General features: G+C 70.1%; 2 protein-coding genes across 9 annotated transcripts; one reads left to right on the top strand and one right to left on the bottom strand.

The window, feature by feature from the left end:
• Positions 1–487: 487 nt before the first annotated feature.
• SFRP5 (secreted frizzled related protein 5) lies at positions 488–4,960 on the top strand. The gene is made up of 3 exons (XM_045025736.1): positions 488–1,080; positions 2,565–2,642; positions 3,580–4,960. Exons 1-3 carry the CDS (start codon positions 561–563, stop codon positions 3,918–3,920), a joined length of 939 nt encoding a protein of 312 aa, XP_044881671.1. The 5' UTR covers positions 488–560; the 3' UTR covers positions 3,921–4,960.
• Positions 4,961–8,404: 3,444 nt separating this feature from the next.
• On the bottom strand, positions 8,405–18,787 carry ZFYVE27 (zinc finger FYVE-type containing 27). Of its 8 annotated transcripts, none has more exons than XM_045025721.1 (13): positions 18,658–18,787; positions 17,047–17,244; positions 16,847–16,962; positions 15,649–15,835; positions 15,289–15,384; positions 14,752–14,864; positions 13,320–13,465; positions 13,045–13,116; positions 12,735–12,755; positions 12,415–12,559; positions 11,831–11,877; positions 10,741–10,822; positions 8,405–9,480 (listed from the first exon to the last, which is right to left on the bottom strand). In XM_045025721.1, exons 2-13 carry the CDS (start codon positions 17,241–17,243, stop codon positions 9,416–9,418), a joined length of 1,287 nt encoding a protein of 428 aa, XP_044881656.1. In that variant the 5' UTR covers position 17,244; positions 18,658–18,787; the 3' UTR covers positions 8,405–9,415. The 8 variants fall into 8 exon arrangements, with proteins under 8 accessions (XP_044881656.1, XP_044881658.1, XP_044881661.1 ...); XM_045025723.1 differs by having other exon boundaries at positions 16,892–16,962; positions 18,658–18,786; XM_045025726.1 differs by lacking the exon at positions 15,289–15,384.
• Positions 18,788–19,221: the final 434 nt, after the last annotated feature.

The following is a 19,221-nucleotide window of genomic DNA, read 5'->3' as shown; positions in this document are numbered from 1 at the left end:
GGGGGACATGGGGGAATTGGGGGTGTATGGGGGTGAAGGGGAAAGGAGTGGGGTGTATGGGGGTGAGGAGTAGGGAAGTGGGGGGCATGGGGTGGGGATTGGGGGCTGAGGAGTGGGGAGGTGCAGGGGGTGGGAGATGCAGGCGGTTCCAGGGCACAGGGCCCTGCCATTGGGGGTCACCGATGGCTGTGTTCAGGGGGCCCGGGGCTCCACGCTGAGCCCAGCCCGCAGGAGATGTGTAGGGCTGGCCAGGGGCCAGGAGCAGAGCTCCAGGGAATCCCAGCACCAAAGCAGGGCTGGAGGGCGGCTCCCTGCCCCGGGGCTGGGGCTGAGCTGCGGGGGCTGGTTGCTGGCCCTGGCTCCCACCTCGCCTGGCCTGCCCAGCACAGGTTGGCAGCTGCGGAGCCTGTGGAGGGAGGTGCTAAGGGCTGGAGCGGGCAGGGCAGGGCGCAGAGACCGTCACTGGCTCCAGTCCCGCTCCCTGCCTGGTGCTGGACAGACACACAGACCCAGGGCTGCTCGGCGGCGAGCCCTGGGGCAGCGAGTGCCCGTGGGAAGCCATGCCGTGCCAGGGGGGCACCCTGGGGGCGCTGGGCACTGTGCTGCTGGCCCTGGCAGCGCTGCTGGCCGTGGGGCAGGACTATGCCTCCCCCAGCTGGTGGCCGGAGCAGCCCCAGAGCGGGCGTGGCTATGGCAAGGCGCCGCAGTGCGTGGACATCCCGCCCGACCTGCCGCTCTGCCACGACGTGGGCTACCAGCGCATGCGGCTGCCCAACCTGCTGGAGCACGACTCCCTGGCCGAGGTGAAGCAGCAGGCGGGCGCCTGGGTGCCCCTGCTCGCCAAGCGGTGCCACGGCGACACCCAGCTCTTCCTGTGCTCGCTCTTCGCGCCCGTCTGCCTGGAGCAGCCCGTCTACCCCTGCCGCTCGCTCTGCCAGGTGGTGCGGGCCTCCTGCGCCCCCCTCATGGAGGCCTTCGGCTTCCCCTGGCCCGACATGCTGCGCTGCGCCCGCTTCCCCCCCGACCACCAGCTCTGCATCGCCGTGCAGTTCGGGAGCAGCCAGGCCACCCCGCCGCCAGGTAACGGGTGGGATAGGCCACCCCGCCGCCAGGTAACGGGGGGGAGCAGGTCACCCCGCTGCCAGGTAATGGGGGGGGACAGGTCACCCCACCGCCAGGTAACGGGGGGACAGGCCACCCCGCTGCCAGGTAATGGGGGGGACAGGTCACCCCACCGCCAGGTAATGGGGGGACAGGCCACCCCGCCGCCAGGTAATGGGGGGGGACAGGCCACCCCGCCGCCAGGTAACGGGGGGACAGGCCACCCCACCGCCAGGTAATGGGGGGACAGGCCACCCCACCGCCAGGTAACAGGGGGGGAGCACGTCACCCCGCCGCCAGGTAACGGGGGGGACAGGTCACCCCGCTGCCAGGTAATGGGGGGGGACAGGCCACCCCGCCGCCAGATAACGGGGGGGACAGGTCACCCCGCCGCCACGTAACGGGGGGGGACAGGTCACCCCGCTGCCAGGTAATGGGGGGGGACAGGTCACCCCACCGCCAGGTAACGGGGGGACAGGTCACCCCGCTGCCAGGTAATGGGGGGGGACAGGTCACCCCACCGCCAGGTAACGGGGGGACAGGTCACCCCGCCGCCAGGTAACGGGGGGACAGGCCACCCCGCCGCCAGGTAATGGGGGGGACAGGTCACCCGACCGCCAGGTAATGGGGGGACAGGCCATCCTGCCGCCAGGTAATGGGGGGGGACAGGTCACCCCGCCGCCAGGTAATGGGGGGACAGGCCACCCCGCCGCCAGGTAATGGGGGGGACAGGTCACCCCACCGCCAGGTAATGGGGGGACATGCCACCCCGCCGCCAGGTAACGGGGGGGGAGCACGTCACCCCGTCGCCAGGTAACAAGGGGACAGGCCACCCCGTTGCCACGTAACGGGGGGGACAGGTCACCCCGCCGCCAGGTAACAGGGGAGGAGCAGGTCACCCTGTGTGACGCAATAGGGAGCGGGGTGGACTGACCGGGGACAGTCGTCTGGTTTTACTAGGACTGTCTGCATGGGGGAGGGGAGAGCAGGTGGTGACTTTAGGTGCCGGACGGCACCTGAGCCAGGAGGGGGCTGGGGAGAGTCAACATCTTTGCCCAGGAAGCTGGACAAGGGGAGGGAGCCGGCTGGAGGGGTTTTGGTTTCAGTTTGAGGCTGGCTGGGAAGAGGCAGGAACCCCAGGTCTGGGGTCTAAGCTCCTTCCCCCCAGAGGGACCTGGCTGAGGGGTCCTGGTTGTACCTACAAGCCCTGCCTGGGACTGTGTCCTCTCGTCTAATAAACCTGCTGTGTTACGGGCTGGCTGAGAGTCCCGGTGACTCGCAGGAAGTGGGGTGCAGGGCCTGGACTCCCCCCTATGCCGGGACACCCTCCCGCTGCCAGGGAACGGGGGCAGGGAGCAGGTCACCCCTCTGCCAGGTAATGGGGGGGCAAGTCACCCCGCCACCAGGTAACGGGGGTGGGGGGCCTGTGCCAGGCAGCCTCTCATCTCCCCCACACCCCACAGCCTCCAGGATCTGCCCGCAGTGCGAGACGGAGCAGAAGGCAGAGGGCATGATGGAGCAGATGTGTGCTAGTGACTTCGGTGAGTGCACTGGGGAGAAGGGGGGTTCCCGGAGCGTCCCCTCCCTATGGATCGGCCTGGGCTGGCCTTGTCCCGGGGGGGGGGGTGCTGGGCAGTGGCCAGGGGAGCAGGCTCGGGGGGGGGGGGCTGGGCAGTGGTTCGGGGGAGCGGGCCGGGAGGAGCGGGGCCGGGAGGGCTGGGCAGTGGGTCAGGGGAGCAGGCCGGGGGGGGGGCTGGACAGTGGGTCAGGGGAGCAGGCTGGGGCGGGGTCTGGGCAGTGGGGCGGGGGAACGGGCTGGGGGGGGAGGGCTGGGCAGTGGGTCAGGGGAGCGGGCCGGGGGGAGTGGGGCTGGGGGGGCTGGTCAGTGGGTCGGGGGAGCGGGCCGGGAGGAGCGGGGCCGGGAGGGCTGGGCAGTGGGTCAGGGGAGCAGGCCGGGGGGAGTGGGGCTGGGGGCTGGTCAGTGGGTCGGGGGAGCGGGCTGGGTGGGGCTGGGCAGTGGGTCAGGGGAGCGGGCCGGGGGGGGCTGGGCAGTGGGTCAGGGGAGAGGGCCGGGGGGGGCTGGGCAGTGGGTCCAGGAAGCAGGCTTGGGGGGGGGCTGGGCAGGGGGTCAGGGGAGCGGGCTGGGGGGGCAGGGCAGTGGGTCAGGGGAGCGGGCCGAGAGGAGCGGGGCCGGGGGGGCTGGGCAGTGGGTCGGGGGAGCGGGCCGGGGGGGGGCTGGGCAGTGGGTCGGGGGAGCGGGCTGGGGCGGGGGCTGGGCAGTGGGTCGGGGGGGCAGGCTGGGGGGGCGGGCCGGGGGGGGCTGGGCAGTGGGTCCAGGAAGCAGGCTTGGGGGGGGGCTGGGCAGGGGGTCAGGGGAGCGGGCCGGGGGGGGCTGGGCAGTGGGTCAGGGGAGCGGGCTGGGGGGGCGCCCCGAGCAGTCCGGGGGCAGCTCCCAAGCCGGCCGCGCTCCCCCCGCAGTGCTGAAGACGCGGCTCCGGGAGCTGCAGGCGGAGGGTGGCGAGCGCCGCCTGGCGGCCGCCCCGAAGAAGAAACTGCTGAAGCGGGGTCCCCTGCAGCGCCCCGACACCCGGCGCCTGGTGCTGCACATGCGGAACGCGGCCGCCTGCCCCTGCCCGCAGCTGGCCGACCTGCGCCGCCCCTTCCTGGTGCTGGGCCGCAAGGCGGGCGGGCAGCTGCTGCTGGGGGCTCTGTACCGCTGGGAGCGGGGCAACCGGGAGATGCGCTTCGCCCTCAAGTTCATGTTCTCCTATCCCTGCCCCCCGCGCTACGCCCCGCTCCCCGGGGCCGAGCAGCCCTAGGGCCCCCCGCCTGGCACCCCCATTACCCCCCGCTAGGCACCCCTGGGACTTTTCCCACCCCACCTGCTGGGCACCCCTGGGACTCCCCCTGCCTGCTGGACACCCCCGTGGACCTCCCCCCGCCTGCCGGGCACCCCCATAACCTCCCTGCCAGGCACCTCTGGGACTCCCCCCTGCCTGCTGGACACCCCTGTGGACCTCCCTTTGCCTACTGGGCACCCCCATAACCTCCCCACACTAGGCACCCCTGGGACTCCTCCCCCCCCCGCCTGCCGGACACCCCCCCTGAACCTCTCCTCGCCTACTGGGCACCCCCAGGAACCCTTCCTGTGTGGGGCACCCCCCTACCTGGTGGCAACCCCACAACCATCTGCCGGGCACTCCCATCCACCTGCCAGGGACCCCCCCAGGAACCCCTCTGCTGAGCACCCCTGGGACCCCCAGAACTCCCACCTCCCTGCTGGACACCCCTCCCCCCCCAGCTCCCTGCCCCCTGCTCTGTGGGGCCAAGCAGCACTGAGGGGCACTACGTGTTTGCACTGGGCCCAGCGGGTGGCAAACCCCAGGCAGGCGGCCCCCGTCCCAGCGCATTCTCCAGCCTGCGAGTTACAGTGTGTCAGGCAGGTTAAGCCGGGTGCCAGGTCCCTCCTGCTCCGTGGGGTGGCCAGGGGGATCGCTAGGGAGGAGTGGGGAATCCAGGCTCCCGGCCTGTGAAGATGCTGCCCATGGGAGCCAGCTGAGGCCACTCAATCAGGGTGAACTGCAAACAGACCGGGGCAGACAAACCCCAGACGCTGGTGGATCTTCCAATACTGAGATTTACCAACCGGCACAGAACAGCTTCTGTAGCACCTCACTGGTTACTCAGAAGTCCAAACAACGCAGTTCTCAGCCCTCCATCCACACACACGATATGATGATGGTCACTGAAAATCTTCTCTCATCATATAAAAGAAAAGGTTCTTCCAATCCCAAAGGATCAGCCACACACCCAGGTCCAATTATAACTTAGATCTTACCCAAAATACACGCTACAGCCAATTCTTATTAACTAAGCTAAAATGTATTAAAAAAGAAAAGAGAGAGCGTGCTGGTTAAAAGATCAATCTACAGACAGACTTGAATTCAATTCTTGAGGTTCAGATACATGGCAGAGATGAGCTTGTAGTTGCCAAAAGTCCTTTTAGAAATAGTCCAGAGGTTACAGTCCAATGTCCATATTCAGGGTGGGTCCAGTCAGTGACTGGGGATCTCAGTCCTTGTGGCTTAAGGTTTCCCCCTCTTGAAACCCAAAGCAGATCTGAGAAGCAGGATCGTGTCCCAGGGTTTTTATACATTTCCTGCAGCCTTTTGGCCTGAGAATCAGCTTAATCTTCACAAGTACTGTTCTTAATCTTCTGTCTCCCAAACATCCTGGCAATTAGCACAGGGTAATTTAGCCATTAAACAGTTCAGATGCAGGTTACCACAACCTTCAAAGAGACACACAGACAATAATACTATTTCACTCAAGTGTCTTCCTAAATGTTAATATTCCTTTGTTGATCTTTGAATCAAAGCTCTAGCAATAGACAAGACTTGTTTGCTGACATCCCAAGCCCTGAGCAAACACCTCCCCTTCTACCTCTACCAATGCGGCTGCATTTCAAAGCTCTGGTCATTTACAGGTTTCAAAGTGGCAGCCATGTTAGTCCTTGTGGCACCTTAGAGACTAACATGTTTATTTGGGCATAAGCTTCCGGGGGCTACAGCCCACTTCATGGGATGCGTGGAGTGGAACATACAGAGGCAGGTATCAATCCGCAGCACGTGACAAGCCGGGAGTTGCTCACAGGGTCAGTGCTAAGGGACCTGGGCTGTTCTCAACAGGAGGGAAAATCACTTTGCCGTGGGACTGAGGGTGGCTCATTTCCGACAGTGGACAAGGTGTGAGGAACAGGAGGGGACATGAGCAGTTAGTTTTCTCCTTCCCGGGTCTCCCAGCCAGGCTCCGGTTGGCCATGGGGCAGGGCATTAACTCCTTCTGGCCTGTCACCTTCCAATGAGAGATTGTATCACGCACACCCCCACCCCCCACCACCTGCTCCTGTCCGCCCCTCCCGCTCAGCAGCTGATTGGCGGCCGGCCCCCCTCCAGCGGAGAGACGCCACAGGCCAGAGCACCGGGGACACGGGCAGAGGCTGCTGGCGCAGCGGCTCCTCCACTGGGGACCTGGCAGGGTGGGGGCCCATCTCTGTGCTCCCCAGCAAGGCCCAGGCCGGGGGGCACCCAAGGATGCTGCCAACACCCAGCATCACACAGCAACTGTGGCCTGGCCGTAGCGCAGCCCGGCTGCCCCAGCACGTGGGGCCAAAGCTGCCCGGCCAGCACGCAGCCAGGCCTGGCATCCCAGGCGGGCACGGTGGGGGGAAGGGGCAGATGCCTCACACCAGGCCAGGAAACATCGGCTGAGTCCAGGGATGCCACCGCCTGGAGGAGATGCTGCCGGACAAGGCCCAAGCCCCAGCGCAGGGGCTACAGGCTCCGGGGGGCTGTGGCAGGAGCTGATCCACCCAGCCAAGCCCCGGCTCCATCACACGTACTGTTGGCTCCAAGGAACAAGGCAGGTGGGGGCTGCAGGCCCAGCCTAGAACTCCGCTACCGCTTGGCGCTGGGGCCACGTGGCCCCCGAGATGCTGGCACCATCGGCATCCGCTAGCCTATGCAGGGCCTTTGCAGGTCCCCATGGCACAGAAACCCCTACCAGGGACCGGGCCAAGGCCCCGCAGCCCGAGCTGCCCCCTTTGCCCCACAGCATCGCCCGCTCTGGGCAGGACTCCAGCAGCACCTTCTCCGGGCACCCGGCTGGAGCAGCCTCCCCCACCCCCAGCTCCAGGGGTTACGTTCTGCGTGGAGCTGGGTGCTTTGCTGTACGCCAGCCGCCCCGGGGAGGGAGCACAGCTCGGGCAGATCACGGGAAGCAGCAAGGTGGGGGCTGGCGAGGTGGGAGGGACACTGGCTGGGCCGGAGATTGGCCTGTGCTGGGGCTAGAGCCAAGCATGTGAGCCAGGGCCAAGGGCAGGCCAGGCTGGGGGGGAGCAGGGCACAGAACAAGGCTAATTATTGCACCCATTTGGGAGGGTGACAGGGTGGGAATTGCAGGAATAGTGTGTGCCTCAGTTTCCCCTACGTGCTGCACGGGTCACTAGGTGTGGGGGACAGATTGTTTGCTCTGTGCAGAGAGCCAGGTGTCACTGACCCTGGGGCGTCTGGGGCCTGGGCCTCATGTCCATGGACAGTCCCACAAGACAACAGCCACTCGACGTGCCTGGACATTTGGCACCTAGCAACAAACGGCCACACCAGGTGCCCCTCCTCAGGGAGCCGCTGGGAGTGAGCGGCTGGAGCGTCGGGGCTGGGGGAGGGGAGCAGGTGGGGTTAAGGGGGGGCTGCTGGAGGCAGAGGGAGACGCTCTGGGCCTGAGCTGGCTGGGCCAGGCCGTAACTTCCTGCTCTGGGTGCTACCCAAGGCCAGACCCTCCTGACCCCCTGCGGGCACCCACTGGCTGAGTCCCTGCAGTGCAGGGAAGCTGGGGGGGCCTAGCTCCCCTTGGGGTGTCTCCCTGCTGGACCCGCTGAGGGGGGTCATGACCCAGGGGGGCTGCAGCCGCCGAGGGTCGGTCCCAGGAGGTGAGGAAGCCTCGGGCCTTACCCCAGTGAGTGTGTGACCCAGGGGCTGACGCACTGAAGGGGGCTCCCAGGGGCTGTGCCAAGCCAATGAGCAGTGGAGCCAGGGAGCCGGGAGGGGGGGCACCTGCTGCCCCATGTGTGTGTGGGGGGGAGGTGCCACTGTACCTTGAGCTCGTGACTGGGGCCATCAGCCTGGAGCAGGGACCTGGGGCCCCCAGGAGCTGCCCTGCCACGAGCCCAGGAGACGGGACGACACATTCAAACCCAGCTCCTGCCTGGGAGCCCTGCAGCCGCACTGAGAGCTGCCCCCTCCTCGGCTCAGGCTGGGGCTCCTGTGTGGAGCCAGGGCTGCAAGGGAGCCGTGGGGCAGGGCAGCGGCCTGGTGGTGCTGCTGCTAGGGGGGGCAGGGCAGAGACCCCAGGATTCAGGCTCCTGCAGAGCTTGCGCAGCCCCCTCCCCACCCTAGCACCCAGCCCTCGCCCTGCGGCCGTAGCCATGGGTGCTAGGGGAAGAGGCACCCGGGGGCCGGGCGCTGCCAGGCCGGGGCAGGCAGGGACCAGCGCCACTCGGCTCCGCACAAGCCCCCACGCCGGGCGAGGAGACGCCCGCCCAGCCTGGACTAAGAACCAGGGGTCCGAGCAACCGCCGGGGCCCGGAAAACACAGACATGGGGGTGCAGAGAGTGTGGCGTTTTCACCTTTTGGGAGAATAAAAACACACGGCCGCAGCCCCTGTATGCGAGCCGGCCGCGCCGCACGCAGGGCAGGGCAGGGCAGGGCGCCCGTGGGGCAGGGCCACACACGCAGCAGGCCAGTGTAACGGCAGAGAAATGCAGAGTCACCTTTATTGGGGGGAGTTCGTCACAGAAAACCGGGAGCCCTGGTACTACCGGCACATTCTCAGCAGAGCTCCCCGCTTTGCCCAGAGCAGCAGCATTAGCCACGCTGGAGGGGGGGCCGGCGGCGCAGAGCAGGGACTTGCCCCGCGCGCTGGGACAGGGGGTTTCTCACTGGGGCCAGTGGGTCACGTCCTTTAGCAGCCGGCGCAAGCGAAGCAGAGGGGAAAGCTGCAGTCAGGGCAGCAGAGGAGCCGCATTCACCCCCCAGAACTCAGCCCGGTACCGGCTAAAACCAGACGTGGGGCCAGACGTTAATAAACCCAAACTGGAGAGCTAGACACTGGGCCTAAGTGGTGCACAAAGCAGGGGGAGTGGGGGGGGCTGGACTATATCCACCCCCCCACCCCCATGAGTCCTTAAGGACGGGGGGGGGGGAAATAGGCAGAAGCTACAGGGAGCTTGACACTGACAGCTGCCCCCACCCCCTCTGCTGGGACCCGGCCATGGACACCCTGCCCCCGAGAGCCTTCCTGAGCAGCTCAGGGCAGAGATTGGGACCCCCCCCCCCCCGCTGGCATGGCCACCCCCACTTGGGCTAGGACCCAAACAGCAGCAGCAGCCGCCCCAGCCTAGCCCCTCTGCCAGGTCTCATCTGGCTCCAGCTGCGCCTGGCACATGGGAGTTGGGCCCATAGGCTGCCACACCTCCCAGCCCCACAGCGGAGAGGAGGGGTGGCCGGCCTCAGGCCCCTGCCAGCCCCGCTCCAGGCAGCAAGGGGTTAACATCTCCCCTCCAGCCCCCTGCCCCGGGCCGGCCAGGACCCCGCAGCAGAGCTCCAGGAACAGAGCAGAGGGGCCCCCGCAGCCACCCAGTGCCACGGGCTGGGCAGCGCAGGGCAGGCAGGGGACTCAGCGACACACGATCCTGGTGCTCTCCTGCCCCGCGCGGCCGGGAGGGGCAGCCAGCGACGCGCCCGGCGGGGGCTCCACTCACTTCACGAGAGCCTGGTTACACGACGCGCAGACGAACACAGTCTCCCTCTGGGCGTCCGGAGCTGGAAGGAAAGGAGCCGTCAGAGACCCACCCCATTGCCCCCCAGAAGCCAGCCCCCCAACCACCATCCCCCCCTCTGTGCCCCTCAATGACACCCCCATCACCACCCCCCAGAGACCCACCCCCAACCCCCCCAGGAAACCTGCCCCCCCATCATCACCACCACCCTCCCCATCATCACCCCCGGCAGAGCCCCCCACCCACTGCACAAAGGGAGGGGGGCCGGCAATGGCTGCTGCACGCTCCCGAGCGCTAGAGTTGCCAGGTGTCCGGTTTTGTCGAAAAGGGCCCGTGGCAGCCGACCAGGCCATTAAAAGTCTGGTCAGCGGCACAGCAGGGCTAAGGGAGGCTCCCTGCCGGCCCCGGCTCCGCACAGCTCCCGGCATGTCCAACCCCTAGGCACGGGGGCAGCCACCAGGGCTCCACCTGCGCCCCCCACCCTGAGCACCAGCTCCGCAGCTTCCATCGGCCAGGTGCAGCGCCTGTGGGCACGGCCGCGTGCACCACACCGAGCCGCCTGGCCCTGCACTTAGGTGCCGCAGGGACCCGGTGGCCGCTTTCGGGAGCGGCACAGAGCCAGGCAGCTTCCCCCAGCCCTGCTGCGTCGCTGACTGGGAGCTGCACCCCAGACCCCCTGCCCCAGGTTGGAATCCCGTCCCGCACTCCAAACCCCTCAGCCCCAGGCGAAACCTGCAGCCTCTGCTGCACCTCAACCCCCTGCCCCAGCCCAGAGCCCCCTCCTGCACCCCAAACCTCTCATCCCCAGCCCCACCCCAGAGCCTGAAGCCCCAGCCCGGTGAAATGAGTGAGGGTGGGGGAGAGCGAGTGATGGAGGGAGAGGGGGCCTGGAGTGGGGCAGGGCAGGGCCAGGGTGCTCAGCTTTGTGCAGTTAGGAAGTTGGTAGCCCTGCTGCCGCCCCACTGCCTGGGTGACACCAGGGCCGGCGTAGCCAGGCGCCCCCCACAGCACCCCCTGCTGGGCGAAGCCAGGGCTGGTGTAGCCGGGCGCCCCCTGCTGGGCGAAGCCAGGGCTGGTGTAGCCGGGCGCCCCCCACAGCACCCCCTGCTGGGCGAAGCCAGGGCTGGTGTAGCCGGGCGCCCCCCCCCACAGCACCCCCTGCTGGGCGAAGCCAGGGCTGGTGTAGCCGGGCGCCCCCTGCTGGGCGAAGCCAGGGCTGGCGTAGCCGGGCGCCCCCTGCTGGGCGAAGCCAGGGCTGGCGTAGCCGGGAGCGAGAGAGGCCACCCCACCTGCACCCACTCACCTGTGGCTCCCATGGAGGATTTGGGGACTTTGTAGGAGCAGCAGCGGGAGCAGAAGCTGTTGCCGCAGTTACTGCAGCTCCGCTGGGGAGAGACGCGCAGGTCAGAGTGTGCAGCAGCAGGACCCAGCCCCACGGGAAGGCAGGGGATTGCCTGGCGGGGGCGGGGCAGGGTTTGGGGGGGGCTGTGACCCAAGGACCTGCTGATGGCACCCGGCAGGGGGGAGAAGGGCTACAGAGATCGCCTGGCTCTGGCACGCACCTCGAGTGTCAACGAAGTTCCCGCAGGGCCGAGCTGCCTGCACGCTAACCGCTGGCCCCGGGGCAGAGCCGCGGCAGGCAGGGCGACGCTCCCCTCGGCAAGTGCACTGTGGGCTGGCCCAGCGGGCGCAGTCTGGGCACAGTGCAGGGCAGGCTGCAGGGGAGACCCGGGGGGGCGTCCCAGTGAGGAATGAGCCGGGGGAAGAGCCGGCGGCACAGTGTAGACACGCAGTCCAGCACGGAGGTTAACCCCCCGCCCCAAGCGGCAGCCAGACACTGTCTACACCAGGGCTTGGTCAGTAGGGGGGGTGAATTTCACATGCAGCTGGAGCCGTCTAATTCCCCAGCGTAGACCTGCCCTTCGCGCGGTCTGGGCTGCAGCTGAACCCCGGGTGTGTGAGGACAAGCCGCCGGGGCGGGGCTCTCAGCCAGCCGGACGGGGCCGGGGGGAACGGCTGGCTAGCCAAGTGCGGGCTCTGGAGCGCGGGGGGGGATTTCGGTGCCAGGGTATGGCTGGGATCTCCCCTCGGACACGAAATGTGCCTCAGCCCAGACCAGGCGGGGTCAGGCAAGGGGCAGCCAGGCAGGGCCCTGCAGCGGGACACTCGAGGGGTGGTGGGTGCCTGTCGCTGACTGTCCAGAGAGCGAGGCCTGCGACCAGCGCTGGTGCTGGCAGGTTCAGGGACCCGCCCCACACAGCAGCTAGGGGACACTGACCATGGCACAGGACACGTGGGGCCCCAGCCAGCCCCACTACCCCCCAGCTGAGCCGCTGCTACCGGCCCAGCAGAGCTGGCAAGATGGGAGCGGGTGGGAAGCAGGCAGGACTCACCCTCTTCTTGAGCACGGAGAAGGTGGCTGCGCAGCCGGTGCAGCTCCCTAGAGGAGATGGAGCGAGGGGTCAGCTGGGCACTGCCTGCAGTAGGCAGCAGACGGGGATGTGCAGGCTCAGCCTGGCTCCCATCCCTGCACCCCAGGGACCGTGGTGATACCCCTGCCTGGCACATGAGGCCAGGCAGCCTCAGCACAGAGACCAGCTTCTCTCCCCGGGACTGCCCCGGCTGCCGCCCGGGAGAGCGGAGAGCCAGCTCGGAGCCCCAGGTCCAGCCCAGCGGGAGCCCTGGCTCAGGGGATCTCCCGGGGGCTCCAGCCAGCAAGGCCGTGCGCGGGCACCAAGCATCCCCTGGCAGCCTGGGCTGTGAGCCCCCATTACCCATGGGGGAGCCCCCCACTGCCTACAGCATGGCTCAGGGCCGGACCGACCTGGCACCCAGACAGCCCGTCCCCAGCTCCCCCAGGCAGCGGCAGCCCGGCTACCCCCAGCCCAGCACCTGATGGACACAGGCAGGGGAGGGGGTGCCCCGGCAGGCTGCCCCTCCCAGCGTTCAGCAGCCCGGCCCCCCCGCGCCCCCCTACCGAAGTTGTTGCTGGGGTAGCGCTTGCGCAGGCGCTCCGTCAGCCGCGAGACCTTGCTGCGGATCACCTCGTTCTTGCTCATGACGCTGCTATCCGGGAGGCCGATGTCAAACTCGGCGGAGCACTGGGAGACGTCGTCGTCCTCCTGCCGGAGAGCCCAGCTCAGCCGGGGGCTGCTCCCTGGGGACCCGACTGGGCACAGAGCTCCGCTCTGGCTGAGCCACCCGGGGGCCACGGGGCAGGAGCTGGTGGGGGCGCTCGGCCTGGTGCCGCTCCGGGGACAAGGGCCCGTGCCTCCCCCAGCCCCACCTGGTACTCACCATGGCCAGCGCCTGGGTCTCCTTCTCCCGCAGCGAGGAGAGAAGAGAGGAGAGGCAGTAGCGATGGAACAGACAGCAGCAGGGCCCCCACCATGTCCCCCCCGGGACAGCCCTGGACCCTCAGCTTCTCCCCGAGGCAGAGACAGCGGCACTAGGCTCTGCCTGCCTGGCACATGGGCAGCACACGCCATGTCCAGCTCTCGCTCACCAGTGCCCTCCAGCGGCCGCCAAGGGAGTAGACAGCTCGATGCGATACCCACCTCCAGCCAGGTGTGTGGGGAGACCCCACCCCGCCCCAGTGGGTACGCACCTCGATAGCGTCTTTAAACTCCTCGTCGGGCTCCGCCTCCTCCGCCTCCTCCACGCTGCCGGGTGTGAGGTCCTGCCAGGATACAGGCCCTGGTCACTACGGCCCCGCCCGCCCAGGCACGGAGCGACACGGGGCAGCTGGCAACACAGGGCAGCTGGTGGCACAGGGCCGTGGGCAGGGAGCGGCACAGGGCAGTGCAGGGACCAGGCTCCGGTTGGGGGCCGGGAAGCACGAGCTGCCACACGAGTCGCCAGCCTCCAGCCCGGCTGGCTCACCTCGGTGCTGGTAGGCGTGGGAGTCCGATCCACCAGGGTGCCGCCAACCTCCTCTCCTCCTGCGTCGGGCTCCGCTGGCTCCGGGGCACTGGTGACGGGCTTGGGGCCAAGGCGCTGCTCCACCATAGCCTTGAGCTCCAGCAGCACTGCGGAGAGAGGGGGTGTTGGGGCGGGACACACCTTGAGCACAGCAGCCTCCCCCTCCCCCCCGGGGCCCAGAGCTCCCACCCCATGGGCAGCCCCCATCACTACCCCCCAGTAGGGCCCCGCCCAGCCATGGCCCAGGCACTAGCAGCAGTTCCCATGGTGCCATGGGGCAGCCGCGTACCCAGCACACGCAGCACAAGGCAGGGGCCACTGCCCCTCTGAGACAGAGCAGGAGGGAGCGGGGTGGACTGACCGGGGAATGTCGGCTGGTTTGACTGGCACTGTCTGCAGGGGGGAGGGGAGGGCAGGGGGTGACTTTAGGTGAGGGACGGGACCTGAGCCAGGAAGGGGGGTGGGGCCAGGTGACACCTTTGCCGGGAAACTGGACAAAGGCTGGGGGAGGGGGAGGCTGGGTGAGACGGCTGGAGGGGGTTTCAGTTCTGGGCTGGCTGGGAGGAGGAGGGAGCCCCCCAGTCTGGGGTCTAAGCTCCTTCCCCCCAGAGGGACCTGGCTGAGGGGTCCTGGTTGTACCTACAAGCCCTGCCTGGGACTGTGTCCTGTCGGCTAATAAACCTGCTGTGTTCCTGGCTGGCTGAGAGTCCCGGTGACTCACAGGAAGTGGGGGTGCAGGGCCCGGACTCCCCCACACTCCGTGACACCCTCCGGCCGCACAGCAGCTGGCTGGGACAGCAGAGCCCCCCCCCCCCCGACCTGCCGTTCCGCGTGCAGGCAGCCCTCCCCCCCCAGAGTCACGGCTAGCGCTCACTCCCGCCGCCAGCTCCCCGGCTCAGGGCAGGGACGCGGGGAGGCGCTCGGTCTCTCTGGGCTCCGGATCCGGCCGGTACCGCAGCAGCCCAGGGGCCGATTCTGCGAGTCCCTAGCTCTGCAGAGGGGACAGGATGGTGACTCGAGCGCTGGCGGTCTGAGCCCAGGGCCAGCCACTGCCCTCACACCGGCCTAGTTGGGTGCCAGGCTGCGGCGTCACCCCCTGAAGGAGCAGCGGCTACTGCCAGAGCCAGGAGCCTTGGACCAGGGGGCAGCAGGGGGAGCCTGGCACAGCAGAGGCCACAGGGGACCCCAGAGCAGAGGGGCAGTGGGGGGGGGGCTGGCAACTGGGATGAACCTGGCAGCTCTAGCTATGGGGAGAGGCAGACCTGGGGGGAACCTGCATGGGCCCAGCTGGGAGGGGGGCAGTTGGGGGGGCTCCAGCTGGCACTTGTCCCCTGACAGCCAGTCAGACCCACTGCTGCCCCCAGAGCCCCTGGGTGCCTGCGGGGGGGCTCACCTCGGTAGAACTCGGCGTTCCCCAGGAAGAGGCTGCTGTTAAGCAGGGCGAGGACCCAGCAGAGGGGCAGCAGGTACAGGACACAGAGGGAGCCCAGCAGCGCCCCATAGAACCTGGGCAAGGGGGGTGCAGGGCTCAGAATAGCAGGAGTGCCTCGGCCACGCACCCAGCATACGCAGCCCCCATCCTGCACCCCCCTGCCACACGCGCACAGCCCCTCAGCACCTACCCCACCGTGCCACGCCCTAAGTGTATGTGCCTCCCCCGTGCCACCCTCCGGTGTCCCCAGGCCCTGTACGCCCCGCGTACGGGCCGTCACACCCATCCCCCTACAGCTGCACGCCCAGGGTCACCCCCCGCCCCCACTGAAACACAGGGGAGCCAAGCTGGGCACCTCCCTTCCTGCCAGGCACAGGGCACCAGGTGCCCGGCTCACCGGGGATCCCCAGCCAGGCCCTGCAGCAGAGAGGGCCAGAGCAGAAAGCCCCCGGGCGGGGGAGGGGCAGCTGGCAGGCCCGGGGGGAGGGGCAGACTCACTGGGACGACAGGGCGGGGGACTCCCAGTGCAGCACGCGGTACGCCCCCTCGCAGGCACAGCACAGCCAGCTCAGGAAGCCCTCCAGGTGGATCAGGCTGGGGAAGAAACGGGACGGTCAGGGGGTGCCCACCCCACCATGTACCCAGCCCCCCAGGGCTGGCCGGCGGGGACCCCGCCCCCTAGTGGGCAGTTATGGAATAGCCCGTCCCTGCCCCCACTCCACAGGCCTGAGCTCTGGCAGGGAGGGGGTCTCACCCCCAAGCTGGAGTCCCCATGTCGGGGAGGGAGCCCCCCAGAGCCCAGCCCAGTCGCATCCCGTCCCGTAGGGCCTTGGCAGCTGCACGGGTCCCAGCACTTACAATCTCTTCACCTCAGCGACGGCTTCGTGCCGCGCCAGCCGCACCTGCTGCAGGTCCTCGCGCCGCACGCTGTGGTACCTCTGGCGCACCAGCTCCGCCGCCGGCCGGCGGGCCCGGCACGTCTCCCGCAGGTAGCCCAGCAGGGCGGGCAGCAGGACCAGCAGGGCGCACAGCGAGAACCAGGCAGCTGGAAGAACCAGGGCATGTCAGGTCACCCAGCCCGGAGCAGAACCCGCGCCACCCCCGGCCGTGCCCAGGGGCACGAGCCAGTTCCAGCGCCGCACTCACGGCCCCTCGCCTCAGCCACGCCCATCTGTCCACACCCGCCCCCCATCCCCCGCCTGCCGCCACCACGTCCCCCGCCCCGCCAGCCTGCTCCCCATCCCCCGCCCCACCTGCCACGTCCCCCACCCCGCCAGCCTGCTCCCCATCCCCCACCTGCTCCCCCTCCCCGCCAGCCTGCTCCCCATCCCCCGCCTGCCACCACATCCCCTCCCCCGCCCCACCTGCCACGTCCCCCACCCTGCCAGCCTGCTCCCCATCCCCCACCCCGCCAGCCTGCTCCCCATCCCCTGCCCCACCTGCCACGTCCCCCACCCCGCCAGCCTGCTCCCCATCCCCTGCCCCACCTGCCATGTCCCCCACCCCGCCAGCCTGCTCCCCATCCCCCACCTGCTCCCCATCCCCCGCCCCACCTGCCACGTCCCCACCACCGCCAGCCTGCTCCCCATCCCCTGCCCCACCTGCCACGTCCCCCACCCCGCCAGCCTGCTCCCCATCCCCCACCTGCTCCCCATCCCCCGCCCCACCTGCCACGTCCCCCACCCCGCCAGCCTGCTCCCCATCCCCCGCCCTACCTGCCACGTCCCCCACCTCGCCAGCCTGCTCCCCATCCCCCACCTCGCCAGCCTGCTCCCCATCCCCCACCTGCTCCCCCTCCCCCGCCCCACCTGCCACGTCCCCCACCCCACCAGCCTGCTCCCCATCCCCCACCTGCTCCCCATCCCCCTCCCCGCCAGCCTGCTCCCCATCCCCCGCCTGCCACCACATCCCCTCCCCCGCCAGCCTGCTCCCCATCCCCCGCCTGCCAGCACGTCCTCCACCTGCTCCCCATCCCCTGCCCCACCTGCCATGTCCCCCTCCCTCGCCTGCCACCACATTCCCCCACCCCGCCCCCCATCCCCTCCCCGCCAGTCACCTGGTGCCCTGGGCTCCTGCCCCCCAGTCCCCGGCAGCCCCTCACCTGCAGTCAGGGTGAGCAGCAGGAAGTTGAGGCCCAGGCAGGTGAGCAGCGAGCACAGGGGCATCTGCCACCTGCAGGGCAGAGCCCAGGTTAGTGGCTGTCAACCGGGCTGGGGCCAGAGGGAGGTTCCCCCCCCCGGCGAGCCTGGCACCCACCTCAGCAGGAAGCGGATCCCCTCCCAGGCGTCCTGCAGCGGCTCCAGGTACATCTCCAGCCGCTTGGAGCAGAGCACCAGGCTGAAGAGGTCGAAGGCCGGGGACTTGGGGGGGGCGGGCGATTCCAGCTGGGCCTCGGGCGGGGCCGGGCCCCCCTCCAGTCCCGGGCCCGCAGCCTCGCGCTCCGTCACCTGCATGCTGCACACAGGAGTCAGACCCTCCCCGCCAGCCCCGCGGCCGGGCCGGGGGGCGCTGCCCCGCGGGGGGGCCGGGGGGCGCTGCCCTGCGGGGGGGCCGCTGCCCTGCGGGGGGGCCGGGGGCCGCTGCCCTGCGGGGGGGGCCGCTCAGGGGCCGGGGGGCGCTCAGGGGCCGGGGGGGCCCCCTCCAGAGGCGGCCGGGGCAGCCAGCTCGCCCCACGGGGCAGAGGGGCCCGGGCACCGCCTTGGCAGCGGGCTCCTCGCAGCCCCTTCCCGTGAGGCCACCAGCAGCCGGGGCCAGGAGCCTCCCCCGCCATGGCCGAGCGGGCGCCGCTCAACGGGCTGGAGACGAGACGAGATGCCGGCGCCCTCCGCGCCTTGGGGGCCGGGTCCCACATCGCGTCACCCCCGCCATGAGATGAATCCTGCGACACCCAACGTGCCAGAGCTCTGCCGGTGCCCCCCACTCCCGACCCGCAGCCCCCGCCAGCCCGGTCCTGCCCCCCCCAGCTCTGCCGGTGCCCCTCACTCCCGACCCGCAGCCCCCGCCAGCCCGGTCCTGCCCCCCCCAGCTCTGCCGGGGCCCCTCACTCCCGACCCGCAGCCCCCCCAGCCCGGTTCTGCCCCCCCCAGCTCTGCCGGTGCCCCCCACTCCCGACCCGCAGCCCCCGCCAGCCCGGTCCTGCCCCCCCCCCGCTATGCCGGGGCCCCTCACTCCCGACCCGAAGCCCCCGCCAGCCCGGTCCTGCCCCCCCCCCTGCTCTGCCGGTGCCCCTCACTCCCGACCCGCAGCCCCCGCCAGCCCGGTCCTGCCCCCCCCAGCTCTGCCGGGGCCCCTCACTCCCGACCCGCAGCCCCCGCCAGCCCGGTCCTGCCCCCCCGCAGCTCTGCCGGGGCCCCTCACTCCCGACCCGCAGCCCCCGCCAGCCCGGTCCTGCCCCCCCCAGCTCTGCCGGTGCCCCCCACTCCCGACCCGCAGCCCCCGCCAGCCCGGTCCTGCCCCCCCCCAGCTCTGCCGGGGCCCCTCACTCCCGACCCGCAGCCCCCGCCAGCCCGGTCCTGCCCCCCCCAGCTCTGCCGGGGCCCCTCACTCCCGACCTGCAGCCCCCGCCAGCCCGGTCCTGCCCCCCCCCCGCTCTGCCGGTGCCCCCCACTCCCGACCTGCAGCTCCCGACCTGCAGCCCCCGCCAGCCCGGTCCTGCCCCCCCCCCCCCGCTCTGCCGGGGCCCCTCACTCCCGACCTGCAGCCCCCGCCAGCCCGGTCCTGCCCCCCCCCAGCTCTGCCGGGGCCCCCCACTCCCGACCTGCAGCCCCCGCCAGCCCGGTCCTGCCCCCCCCCAGCTCTGCCGGGGCCCCTCACTCCCGACCCGCAGCCCCTGCTGCCCTGGCCCCCCGGACGCGGCGGGTCTCCCACCTGGCCGGAGCCCCCGGGCCGGGCCCGCAGTGTCCGCTTCCGGGGTCGGAGCCCGCACTGGCAGCGCCGCTTCCTCCGCAGCTGATCCCAGGCCACGCCCACTTCCCGCCACAGCCAATCGGGAGTGCGGGGGCGGGTCTTGGCAGGAGGCCCCGCCCATGGCTGCGGCCGCAGAAGGCCCCGGCCAGACCCCAGCGCCCGGCCCCGCCCCCAGACTGGCCAGACCCCGCCCCATTAACTGGCCCCGCCCCCTGTCCGGTCCCCGCCCCCTCCCAGCCCCCAGCCCGGCCAGGCCCCGCCCCCACTGCCCGGCCCCGCCAGCGGCCCTCCCAGCCGGGTCAGGCCCCGCCCCCTGCCCCCTCCCAGCCCGGCCAGGCCCCGCCCCCACTGCCCGGCCCCGCCCCCACGCCCAGCTGGGCTCCAGGCCCGGCTCGGGGGCTCCCCACAGCTCAGGGTCGGGGTGCTGGGAGGGCGCGAGGCCCTGTCGGGTTGGTAGCTGGGCCCTGGCTCCGTGCCGCTCCCAGGGACCAAGCAGCATCCGGCGGGACGCCCAGGCCGTGTCTG

The sequence above is a fragment of the Mauremys mutica genome, chromosome 7 (genome assembly GCF_020497125.1).
Source record: "Mauremys mutica isolate MM-2020 ecotype Southern chromosome 7, ASM2049712v1, whole genome shotgun sequence".
Lineage (NCBI taxonomy): Eukaryota > Metazoa > Chordata > Testudines > Geoemydidae > Mauremys > Mauremys mutica.
This window is presented reverse-complemented; position numbering and strand designations above follow the sequence as displayed.

Excerpts from the sequence above, each read along its gene's own strand:
- SFRP5 (XM_045025736.1), top strand. The coding sequence starts at position 561 with ATGCCGTGCCAGGGGGGCACCCTGGGGGCGCTGGGCACTGTGCTGCTG. Across the intron at positions 1,081-2,564 it reads CCAGGCCACCCCGCCGCCAG|CCTCCAGGATCTGCCCGCAG; the intron begins GTAACGGGTGGG and ends CACACCCCACAG. Across the intron at positions 2,643-3,579 it reads GATGTGTGCTAGTGACTTCG|TGCTGAAGACGCGGCTCCGG; the intron begins GTGAGTGCACTG and ends CTCCCCCCGCAG.
- ZFYVE27 (XM_045025721.1), bottom strand. The coding sequence starts at position 17,243 with ATGCAGGTGACGGAGCGCGAGGCTGCGGGCCCGGGACTGGAGGGGGGC. Across the intron at positions 13,117-13,319 it reads CCACGCCTACCAGCACCGAG|GACCTCACACCCGGCAGCGT; the intron begins GTGAGCCAGCCG and ends GTATCCTGGCAG. Across the intron at positions 10,823-11,830 it reads TCTCCGTGCTCAAGAAGAGG|CGGAGCTGCAGTAACTGCGG; the intron begins GTGAGTCCTGCC and ends GTCTCTCCCCAG.